At 51.1% G+C, this 12,157-nt stretch overlaps 3 protein-coding genes across 3 annotated transcripts, besides 1 other annotated feature; all 3 read left to right on the top strand.

Moving 5' to 3' along the window:
• Positions 1–715: 715 nt before the first annotated feature.
• Positions 716–4,112, top strand: NFIA_038950 (putative protein kinase; the record flags this gene model as incomplete). The annotated part of the gene is made up of 3 exons (XM_001266215.1): positions 716–1,878; positions 1,950–3,851; positions 3,902–4,112. The coding sequence occupies 3 exons, from the start codon at positions 716–718 to the stop codon at positions 4,110–4,112; spliced, it is 3,276 nt and encodes a 1,091-aa protein (XP_001266216.1).
• A 1,363-nt stretch (positions 4,113–5,475) lies between these two features.
• Positions 5,476–5,517: a microsatellite.
• Positions 5,518–5,940: 423 nt separating this feature from the next.
• Positions 5,941–7,115, top strand: NFIA_038940 (eukaryotic translation initiation factor 4E; the record flags this gene model as incomplete). The annotated part of the gene is made up of 3 exons (XM_001266214.1): positions 5,941–5,975; positions 6,050–6,838; positions 6,896–7,115. 3 exons carry the CDS (start codon positions 5,941–5,943, stop codon positions 7,113–7,115), a joined length of 1,044 nt encoding a protein of 347 aa, XP_001266215.1.
• A 1,007-nt stretch (positions 7,116–8,122) lies between these two features.
• NFIA_038930 (putative Ulp1 protease) lies at positions 8,123–12,152 on the top strand (the record flags this gene model as incomplete). The annotated part of the gene is made up of 6 exons (XM_001266213.1): positions 8,123–8,160; positions 8,268–8,358; positions 8,584–9,770; positions 9,819–10,217; positions 10,268–10,330; positions 10,388–12,152. The coding sequence occupies 6 exons, from the start codon at positions 8,123–8,125 to the stop codon at positions 12,150–12,152; spliced, it is 3,543 nt and encodes a 1,180-aa protein (XP_001266214.1).
• Positions 12,153–12,157: the final 5 nt, after the last annotated feature.

Here is a 12,157-nt window from a genome sequence, read left to right as displayed (position 1 = left end):
CCCTCTGCTTGAAGCCAGGGTTCATCGAGCAACATTCGTAGTAGATCCGACAGTGTGTCAGGCAAACATGGCAGTGGAAGCTCAACTGTGGGAAGAGCGGAGTATTAGCTTGTCGACTCGTCAAGTGCACTCGTGCTATGTCAGGCGTACACATGATGGCTCGAACGACTTCCCACGCAACGCCTTACCGCATAGATGAACAACTAGTAGACTCAGTACCGTCACTGGTCGGCGTGGCAGTTACTGTTCACAAGTCACATAATTTTGAGGTGTGGCCTTTTTCTGTTTGAGCGAAATCCCCAGGTGCGTCTTCTCTCAGGGGATTTTCCACCCAGGCTTTCCCCGCTAATCCTTACCTTTGACTGAGAAGCTTGCGTTCTCATGTTCCCTTACTTTTTTTTCTGTCCTTTTTTTGTCACTGCGCACTACTCACAGTGATATACTCCCAACTAGGGCCCTTCCCACCTCGGAAAAACCACCCTCCGCATTTTCCATTCATGTTTCTTTCCCGCCCGACAAGACTTACCAAAAGTGAACGCGGCCGACACACGCTCCGAATTGACTAGACGAAGGACAAGGCTCCACCGGAATATCCTACGATCACACTTACACGCTAATTCATCCGTTCTCCAGTCGGCGGGTTCATCCCGTGCCAACTGCCTTTATTTCATACTATAACTAGTTTTTAAAACCAGATGCACCTCAAGAAGTTTTCATGGCTGGGTCCCGTAACAGTCCGCTGTTGAGAGACCAGTGGAGCGCCCCATTTGAGACCAGAGATCAGAGGGACAGAGGAAGGCAGAGGCCTCGAGGGTCGAACCGTGATAGAGGGAGGGACAGATTCCGCGACAGGGAGCGTCGTCGCCGGTCCAAAGGGAACGGGCCTATTCCCCCGTTACGGTCGCCGCCACCTTCGCGTGCTCATCCCCAATCAGAGCTTGGAGGACCTCATTCATATCGTGAATTCTCTCCCAATAACAACTCTCCGCGTGGTTCATCCGGTCTGCCGTACTCTGAGCCCAGACAACGCCAGAATCAAGATCATCACCAATTTGTCGAGCCTCAGCCTTTGGAAGGCGAGAGACCGACCGGAAGAGATTATCGAAGGGACAACTCTCCATCTGCACCTCCTCCATTCAAGCGAAAGAGAACGCAGAGTCCGTCGCCAGTGAGATCCAACTCACCTCAACAAGACCCTAGCCATCACCATCCAGCCTCGGAGCAGTTTGACGAATTCGATCGGGGCTACCCTCATAAAAAACGTGGGCGATTTCCGGGGCGTGGCAGGGCGCGTCGAAGGTCTCCTAGAAGAGGAAGAGACCGGCGTAGGAAGGAATCGGATCGCTTCAAGGGCTTCAAGTCCCCTCCACGTGGTCCCAGGTCACCGAGGAACCGCCGTGAGCGATTTAACAGCCCGGACCCTGCAGACGACATCGACCAAGAGTATCGTCATCGATCGCCTTCTCGCCATTCCATTAACTCAGCTGGTTCGAGATTTTCTGCGACCTCGCGTCGCAGCTCCAGGATTGACGCAACAATGAATCCTAGGCCAATCCAGTCTGCGATGAACAGTTCCTTCAGATCTCCATCGCCCCCTCGACCAGTTCCCAGCTTCGATGCTGAAATTACCGGCGTCCCTGCAGACGGAGATCCCAATGCGCGTGAAACGTTCCCTTTCCATGGAGAGCGGGCATTGAATGCCAATAATAACCAGCGCTCTCACGCCTCACGACCACAGGCGGATACGAGTCAATACTCCACCTCACCAAAGTACGGCCCATCAAGTAATTCCTATCAGGGATCCCCTCAATCTACGTCACCTCACCCTGGAGGACGTGGGGGTCTGACTGGGCAATCTCCTTATCAGAGGCCGCAAGGGTGAGCTTTCTTCTTTACTAAATCAGAAACACGTCAACATTAGTGCGAGGCTAACTCTACGCTGCGAACAGGTCTTCACATTCATCTCCATATCGTCAAAACAATTATCCTTCACAGGGCGGCTCGCAAGACCAGTACAATCAGGGTCAAGCTCCGCCGACTGGTCCAGCCAATCACCCTCAATCGTATTCGGGTCCTTCCTACCGTGGTGGGCATTCAGGTTACCGTGGAAACTTCCAAAATCATGGCCGCGACCGGCGATTTTCTGGCTCTGGTCACTCATCCTACAATACTGGGCCGTCCGGGCGAGGCCGTTTTAACAGTTTCCAGTGGAGTGCTCGCGGCGGCGGCGGCTCTCTCAGCCCTCATACCACTCATGCGGAACCCTCACAAAGTCCTGCGCCTCTCCCGGCAAGAGAGCAGAGCTTCACAGGGGAGGGAGACAGAGACCAAGCTTTCGGGTCTCCGAACAGAGATCTACAAGGCGTGGATCAAGGGTCAAAACCATGTTCCGAGGATGGGGATTTTCAGAAGATGTCTCGACCTACACAACCGTCCGACACCAACGCCACGCCGAATAAAGGCGGCAAGTTTAGCTTCGCCTTCAAAGCTAAAACCACTCCTGCCCCTGCCCCCAAGCCAGTTCCAGATCTGGCACAGAGGATGCAGGCTCGAGAACCTCCACCTCGTGTTGCTGAGCCTCCTCGTAGCAGAGTGCCTCTTGGCCCACCGCCGCGATTCAAACCTGAACCACGCTTTGACCGCCGCGATCGAGACAGAGACCGGGATCGGCACCGAAATCGTGACCGGGACAGAGGGAGACGCGACCGGAGAGATTTTCGACGAGAGCCGCGTGATTTCCGTGAGCCTAGAGATATTCGCGACAACCGAAAAGAAGATCGCCGCTTTGACCAGCGACACGAAGGCAGGAAAGATGATCGTCGGCAGGACCCTCGTCCACCTCGCGGTCCTCGGGAACGTTCTCCGGGCGTGAAGCAACCCCGAGTATTAACCCGGCCAAAGCCTCGGCCTACTCTCCCAGAAGAGTACGCAAAGTCCGATTCCGTTTATTACCGAAAGCCAGGGAACGAGTCCGTCATTGGTGCTGGCACCTACGGAAAAGTCTTTAAAGCAATACACGTCTATACCCAAAGGAAGGTGGCTCTCAAAAAGATACGTATGGAAGGCGAGAAAGACGGGTTCCCTGTTACGGCTGTCCGAGAAATCAAGCTCCTGCAGCACCTTCGCAACCATAATGTGGTCAGTTTACTCGAAGTTATGGTCGAGAGGAATGAGTGTTTTATGGTCTTCGAATACCTTTCGCACGATCTCACAGGTCTCATTAATCACCCGACCTTCACCCTCACCGCTGCTCACAAGAAGGATCTCGCCAAGCAAATGTTTGACGGCTTGAACTACCTCCACCACCGGGGCGTTCTGCACCGCGACATCAAGGCAGCAAATATCCTCATCAGCAATAGGGGCTTGTTGAAGTTCGCAGATTTCGGATTGGCGCGGTTTTTCTCTAAGAGCCGCCAACTGGATTACACCAACCGTGTGATCACGATCTGGTATCGGCCACCGGAGCTTCTTCTCGGAGAGACCAGATATGGTCCTGCCGTGGACGTTTGGAGCGCGGGCTGTGTGTTTGTCGAATTGTTTACAAAGAAGGCTGTCTTTCCCGGAGAAGGGGGCGAAATCAGTCAGCTTGAAAAGCTCTATGCCTCTCTTGGAACGCCTACGCGAGCTGAATGGCCTGACCTCGTGGAGATGCCCTGGTTTGAGCTCATGCGGCCGACGGAGCGCAAGAAGCGAGTCTTTGAAGACGTATACCGCGAAGTACTATCACCAGCGGCTTTGGACCTAGTTTCTCAGATCTTCCGATACGATCCTACAAAGCGACCCTCAGCTGAGGAAGTACTGACGCACTCCTATTTTGTGTCAGAGGAGCCAGCTCCGCAACAAGCTATCGAGTAAGTCTGCTAAGTATCTCTCTCAGATGGACTATGACTAACAGTTGCAGGTTGGAAAATATCGAGGGCGACTGGCATGAATTTGAGTCCAAAGCACTGCGCAAGGAGAAGGACAAGGAAGCTCGTCGCGCAGAGTATCAAAAAGATAAAGAGAAAAGGAAAGCCGCTTTGTCGGCTCCGCAAAGCGAAAGGGAGACGAAGCGCGTCAGGCAAGACGTGGAGGAGAACCCACAGCCCTCGGCCCAGCCTACTGAACAGTAGATTCATGCTTTGTGCTCTTCTGCGCCGCATATATGCTCCATACTCATCATGGAATTGTCTTTGTCGTTGCGACACCACATAAGTGGCACTACATAATCCACTGCCTGACTCGCCACAGGCATCAGGTGTTGATGAGACTTTCGTCTTCATATTACGAGCAAACATCCTGCTCTGAATCTTGCCTGCTCTGTCTGAATGGAAGAGGAAGCGAGAGAAAGTACTCTAAGTTTGTGGTTCAATGGGTGGCATGAGCAGGATCTACTGATTCGATCTAGCTAAGATATCCTTCTATTACGAATTGAGAATTGAGAGCCTGTGTGACAGGCAAATGTATAGACTTAGCTTCGATTCGATCCAAGTTGTTCGAAAAGACATTGAAAGATAATCATACTCTTTTCCCGGTAGATGACAGCAGCGGATGACAGACGGACAACCTGCTCCGTCGTGTTGCAAGATGTTAAGAGGGACGAGTCATATAATTAGAGCATTGAAGCTCCAAGAGAATCCAGAAAAATGGAGGACAGAACTTACTTACTACGTGAAGCCATTGTCAGCAACAGAGAAATGAAGAAACAAAAGGCAGTCATGAAGTGTTTTGGCGTCTTGCGACAGTCAGACTTTGCCATTGAACCTCACGCTCAACCAGCCAGGCCATTACAGCAGGGTAGAGGCGGTTGAGCACCTCGGATTACCAGAGTACGAGTGCTTCGTCATGCATGCAAGGAGGACACAAACAGGAAAAGCCAACGTGGCCCACGACGGAGGACGAAAAGGAACACACGCACCGGCTCTACAAACGAACATGAATCGTTATTTGTTACCACAGAGTAAATTCAAGAAGGTGTATAGCTGCTGCAAAATTGGAACCAAATCATATTGGATCAAAGTAAATAAATGGGTATTCTAGAGGGTGGAATGTCCCGTCGATCAGGTCATCACCGCATCATGGGTAGCTGGAAAGCCCTCGTGATGATGGTTTTAGACGCGGGGATCCTGTAGAGGATTCATCTCGACGCACTCATCGGAATCGCCAGAGCAGTGGAAGCGGTAGAACGATACGCAGCCAGCGATGATTTGAGTCGGTGGTCTTGGGTTTTGTTAAAGAAGAAGAAAAGAAGAGGGAGAAAAAGAGAGGATTTTCTTTTAAGAAGGGGAAAAAAAAGCAGGAAAAACGATGGTGCGGGCGGAGAAGGGCGGGACGGATGGTGATTGGCTGGATGCCAGAGGAGGGGAGCGGCAGAGCTCGAAGGAAACGTGAAAGGCCAATAACTGGCGGACGGTCCTTGAGTTCCTTGAATGGTGATGATTCTGCTTTCTAGGTCTTGCATCTTCTTAAGACTCTATACCTACTTACTACATACTTACAACAACCACCAGCACCACCACTACCCTTACCACTACCATCTAGGCATCTATACCCTACCTTCGCTCTGCTATTGCTCTACTACTAGTAGTATTCCATCGAACTTGGCCCTACTTGACCTATTACCTACCTTACAGTAAACCCGCATTACCTCTTCTCCCCTCACACCCACAATCTCGCACACTTACACATACTCACACCTCGTTAACGATCACGATCACGAATTTTTTTTTACTATTTCTGTTTGTCTATTTTACCTAGCATCGCTCTCGCCCATTAGCTTTCTCTTGTTTTTCAGATCTCCGGCCGTTTCCTGCTTTTTTTTGAGGACTTGGTATTGCCGACTCTTTTTTCCGCTTGTCCTGGTTTCGCCCTGCGATAGCAGCTTCTCCTCGCATCCGCCTGCCGCGCCTTTTTCTCTCCCTGATGACCGTTTGCTTTTCGACGGTCTAATTACCTAGCGCCATGGATAATGCAAACTTGTGGACTCGCAGGGCCAAGTATGTCCAAGATTTTCATCATTTGCAAGGTATACCGTTAGGCGCAAGACTAACCTGTGTCGTGTGTCTTTCAGTTCCGCCAAATTGTCTCTGTCCATGACAGGAACCGACGGAAAGGACGGTGGCGCGAAAGTCGATCTTCCCCGCGGTCACACATCAAAGCGTTTCGGCCCGGATAGCTCGCACGGCGGTCGATCGAATCCCTTCAATGCATTATCCCCCCTCTCGGGTGGCGTGTCTTCTCCTTCCACGAACGCATCCTCCGCATTCGGCTTGGGTTCGGGCGCATTCGCGTCCTTTGGTACTCCCAAGACGCCTGGCACCAATGCGTCAGACCTGAATTCGTCCAAAGCGCTGGGGGAGAAGCGAGAGACGGCTTCGGAGCAGGATTCGGCAACGGAAGTCAAGGCCAAGGCTTCAGCCTCCTCTTTGACTGGCCCGAAGGAGCATGCTCTGAAGTCTACGTGGGTGATCTGGTACCGTCCCCCGACACCCAAGTACTCTGACTATGAGAAGTCAACCATTCCCCTTGCGTCTATATCCTCGGTCGAGAGTTTCTGGTCGATATACACACATCTCAAGCGCCCATCGCTCCTCCCCACCGTCTCTGACTATCACATTTTCAAGAAAGGCATCCGTCCTGTATGGGAGGACGATGCCAACAAGAAGGGTGGAAAGTGGATTGTTCGGCTGAAGAAGGGAGTTGCTGACCGGTATTGGGAGGATCTTTTGTTGGCCATGATTGGTGACCAGTTCGCGGAGGCTAGCGATGAGGTCTGTGGCGCTGTTCTCAGTGTAAGGAGCGGAGAGGATGTGTTGAGTGTCTGGACTCGGATTGACGGTGGGCGTAACATCAAGATCAGGTAAGTTATCATATTTCACTCTTGGTTGGCAAGGCCCGTGGCACTCACTCTGCGCAGGGAGACGATCAAGCGGCTTCTTGCCTTCCCTGCCGACACCAACATTGTATGGAAGAGCCACGACGACAGTATTGCTCAGCGCTCCGCAATTGACCAGGCTCGCCAGGAGAAGGCGGCCGGAAACGCGGGCCATCATCACCACCACCTCGCAGGGGACCGACGAAGACCTACAGTGAATGACGAGTCCATGGGAGATAAAGGAAAAGCGGCGGCGTCTTGATTTACATGGTTTGATTCTCATAGAATGGTCCTGTATAGTAAGGAAGACGAAAACATTGGGACGTTTCTGGGCTCGGGGCATTGGGGCGAATCATTGCGTCTGACTTTCTGGTTGCTTTCTCATTTCTCGACTTGTGTTTCTTCTTCTTTCTCATCTCGAGGCTCCCATGGTTTCTTTTTTCTCTTTTCTTTTGGGCAATACGAGATGTGATGCAGGTCAAAGGACAGCGCTGGATCAAGCGCAAAATGTAAAATCATACTTTCACACGAAGCTTCCGTACACTACTAGCCTACCATGGATTCTATGAGATCATGCTTGGATAGCCTAAGTCAGAGGCTATTTTTCACGTGTAGGATACGTAGTCCTGGTCTGTTTGCTCAAATGATCTCCACCCGATGACGATGCGGAATCACTGAGCTTCCGCGTGCTGTTTCTTTTCTTTTTTTTTACCCGCAGGGCAGAAAATAACCGGCCGACCGCCTTTCTTGTTATCCATGCAAGATATGATACTGGTCTCTTCCAATAATGTCCTCTTGCTTCCGAACTTATTATTTCTTGCCCGCTCCTCATGAAATTCGGAGTATGGTAGATCATCTGCAACTTTGATGAACCCTGCTGTCTTTACATGCCACTTTTTGGGACAATATCCGAGTTTCTGGCTCCGCTGATTTCTCCCAGTCGCCGCTCAAATCGTCAGAATCACATCCCCGCTCCGCCATCAGATGCCACCTCTGATGAGCTACAACGGACTCAGGTGTCCGGCGTAAGCGATGCTCCTCGTCTAGGGTCTTTTGCGCCTGTCATTCAATCCGGGATTGAACCACCTATTCAGGCCCGCGATGTGAGTTGGAATTATGCCCTTTCAATTGTTCCAATTTTTTCTCCTATCCCCTCTCGCGTATACATTGAATAATCATGATACGCTTTGGACATGATCCTTTTCATTCTGCTTTTGCAGCGACGTAAACGAGACTTACTGGATATTATGCTTTAGAATCTCCATCGCTATGCCGAAAGATTTCGACCTTCCTCAGAAACTCGACCTGTACGTTTACTACTACGTCAGACCATTCCTCGATTACGTTTAGGGATGAGTCGTCTGTAAATATAACCTCGTCATTCGGATACGGACTAGACAACGCTTATACGAAGGATACAGGTCTACACAAGATGCGTCGATGCGACGGGATCGCGCAATTTTGCGCCAGGACGAGCAGAGATTATTCCCTTCCTATTCTACACGGTACGTCACAAGAAGCCGTTATATGTTCGGAATATTTGTGCGGCTGGGAGCTGACGTTCTTGGGACTCTCTTCTAGTCCAAGTCCGAATGGAGTAGCGATAGTACCTGGGGAGACATTCAAGAAATTCCCGGGAGAGACATCTAAGAAAAGGAACCCTTTGCAGGTATGGTGCTCTCGAAATGCGTCCATTCTCTTAGGACTGGACTGACGTTGAGTATTAATAGAATGTCAAGGGTGTCTTGAAACCAGTGGACAAGCTCTCTTCCAAAGCTCGAGAGAGCGGACCGGTACGCGCACGGGGAATGCAGGGAAACCGCGGGGGATATCAGACATTATCTGGGGTCAATATACCTCGTCCGCAAACGCTTCTAGAGCATGACCTTTCAGAGAGACCTGTAAAGCGCCGGCGTCGAGATATTCAGGGCTCTCCAACCGAAAGTTTCATCGACCTTTCCGATGATAATGAAACAGGACATTCCGTCACTGGGTCGTCCTCGGTCATTGGAAACACCGCACGTCTGTCGCCCGGATCAAGCCAACAGTCACTCAAAGCTCATAAGTCAAAGCGATCCAACCGCAACGCAGTTGATGAATTTCGACAGGTTGAGAAGAATATGAGAGCTACGAGGTCGCAAGTTAGCCCCAAATTAGGGGCCAAGAGATTTCGCCATCGCTTTTCCCCGGAGGACGAACTCGAGCAGTGCTTCACTGAAAATGCTGCCAGGGAAAGGCGCTTTTCAACACCGAGTGTGAAGCATGAAGTTCTTCAGAGTGTTGAGATCCAAAAGCCACGGCGACCCGATAGGTCCGGGAGTCCGTCCCTTCACGGTCATCCGACGAATGAACGAAGAGACTCAGAGTCGCGAGAAAGTCCAGATGAGCTGCAAGGGGCGGCGACGGTGCAGCCCGCCCAGGACCTTTCCCGCGAATTTCGTAAGAAAGACGTCAGGGGCGGCATTAACACTGGGAAGCAAGTGGCCCAAAGAAAGTCTTCACCAGCCGATATCCGACCGACTGTCTTCGTCCCTTCGTCGCATCAAGGAAAATTCAAGCGCAAGATTACCAAATCTGGGACACGTCCTAGTGCCGACCGGTGTTTTCAAGCAACCTCTGTTCGATTCGGTACTATCACAGGACCTTCCTCGGGCGACAAGGCTGTCGAGCTACATGTTGATCCAATCAATGAGACAATCAAAATGGCCGGGCCCGACCCCGCGAATTCGTTTCAGATACCCTTCAACAAAGTTTTCAAGATCTTTCGAGGGACCTCGCCAAGCTGTAAAGTTAGGCTCGCTCTCAGAGAAGGTACCGGTGATCAATTGGTGGATATAGATCTCACATCCCCTGAAGCCAAGGAGGACCTTTACGCATTGCTCGCCGCCAGTGGGGCTAAAGTCGTGGAAAAGGATGGGTACGTATTTCTCCCACTGAAGCTGTTAATCCATGCTCACCAAATTAGTAAATGGATGGATGATGCCTTCAAAAAAAACGAAAATACGAAAACTTCAGGAAGGTATCTGAACGGTATCAAGCGATCATGCACTGAGAGGGCTCCCGAACAAGGTTCCGAGACCACAGTTGAAGTATCCAAACGGCCAAAGCTTTCAGCCTCATTGCAAAACGACCTCAAACCTAACGTAGTTTCGCAATCCGGCCCAAGAGACTCGTCCTCAAGTTCTGGACTTGCGCAAAAGTCCCGAGAGACAGCTTCCGATGAAACGATGAAAGCAACCTCTGTTAAAGCGGGTACTGAAGAGGCGGTGGAGATACCAGTCAAGAAGTACACAGGAGAGGCCACAGCTTCCAGTCGTGCAACAAGGTCCACGACGCGTCGTATGCTGCCGGCAACAGTGGTTTCGTGAGTATGAGCTAGCTTCTAGAAAGAATGTTGCTAACCTGGCGTCGCAGCGATGATGAAGAGGAAAACTCGCCTCAACAGCAATGCGAAAAGATTTCCCGAAAGTGGCAGAGGTCTGTTGAACACTATTCACTCCAATCATTGCTTTGCAGGATTAATGGACTTGATAGGCCACTTGTATACCCGCGTTTCGGCAAGAAGAAGGCTGAAGTTAACGGTCAAGATCTTGAACGACTGCGAGATAACGAGTTCTTGAACGACAACCTGATCGGCTTCTACATACGCTTCTTGGAGGATCATCTGGAACGAAACAACAAGGAAGTCTCAAAAAGAGTCTACTTCTTCAATTCGTACTTCTTTGCAACACTTACGAACCTGCCTAGAGGTAAGCAAGGCATCAATTACGAAGGCGTTCAAAAATGGACGAGGAACGTCGACATATTCAGTTACGATTATATCGTGGTTCCTATCAATGAAGCAGCGCATTGGTATGTTGCGATTATATGCAATCTACCGAAACTTCCGGGCATTGTGAAGGACGAAGTGGTGATTGATGAACATGCGGAAGGAGACACAGAGCCTTCAGCGCTACCAAAGCGTGACGATTCGGAGAATCCAAACACGCCGCAGGCCGTTGGGAGCATGCCTTCCGACAGCGGAGGGGCCGAAACTGGCGCTCGCTCTGTACCAAATCCGGAAAAGGAGGAATTGGCAAGGGAGTCGTTGGCTGCCATGAGCTTGTTGGATCGAAAGGAGATGAAGGAGAGGGGGGAGCTGGAAGTACCTCCTTCTGACGAAGAGTGGCCAGAAAAAGAGGAGAACCCCGTATCCTCTCCCGCAAAGCTCTCGAGTCCTCCAAGAGATACGGAGCCCTCCACGCAGGTCAATTCTCAAGATGCCCGCCAATCCTCGGTCTCAGGAAGTCAAAAGTCACGGAAGCCAAAGAAAAAGCGCCAGGGTCCGAGATATGAAGTATGGCAGCCGACGGTCATCACGTTTGACTCACTAAACCTGTCACGCTCTCCCACCATCAGCGTCCTGCGCAACTATCTCCGTGAAGAGGCCCAATCCAAACGTGGGGTCGAGATTGACACAACCCTGATCAAGGGGATGAAAGCTCAAGAAATCCCATTGCAGCCCAACTACTCGGATTGTGGCCTCTATCTGCTCGCATATGTGGAGAAATTCGTACAGGATCCGGACACATTTGTAACGAAATTGCTCCGAAGAGATATGAGGGTGGAGGACGATTGGCCTCTTCTAAGGTCAGGGCTTCTTCGTTCTCGATTGCGGAAGTTTCTTGACGAATTGTATGATGAACAAGAACAATTGAGTCGCGAGAAGGCGGCTGAAAGGGCTACCATGGCGGACCGACAGCCAATATCTTATCTCCTTGGACATTCTGAAGGAAAGACTGATCTTGCAGCTGAGAATATGGAGGATGCATCGGCAACGCGATCCGAGAAGTCGCCAAGCAGAAATCCACCACTCGAGAAGTCCGGTTTAGAGCCTGCTCAGAAGGCAAAACTAGGGGAGTCGCGGTCCGTGACTAGGAGCTCGTCCAGAGATGGTACGCCAGATAGTAAGGCGCAAGCGAAAAGATCAACGCCTCAAACGTTGGCAGCAAGTGCATCAGGGAGCACTACTCGCAAGGAGGTTGTCGAGGTCCCCGACAGTCAAGAACAAGTGCAACCGGAGGATGTCACGTCGCATTGTCTCCTTCACGTCGAAGACTCTCAAAGCGGACAAGCGCCATTTCGGCCTCAGGGTCCAAAACCTGTCGATGAAGACGCAGAGCGAATACAGATACCTCATCAATCAGCGGATGGCAGCATTGTTGAGATTCAAGTCCTTGGGACGCCTCCGCCGGGGTTGTCAACAGACAAGCCGGATGGTGTTCGAAAGAGCCCGAGGTCGCTCAAGAAAAGGGTTTGAGCAGA

This window comes from Aspergillus fischeri, genomic scaffold (assembly GCF_000149645.3).
Source record: "Aspergillus fischeri NRRL 181 1099437636247 genomic scaffold, whole genome shotgun sequence".
NCBI lineage: Eukaryota > Fungi > Ascomycota > Eurotiomycetes > Eurotiales > Aspergillaceae > Aspergillus > Aspergillus fischeri.
This window is presented reverse-complemented; position numbering and strand designations above follow the sequence as displayed.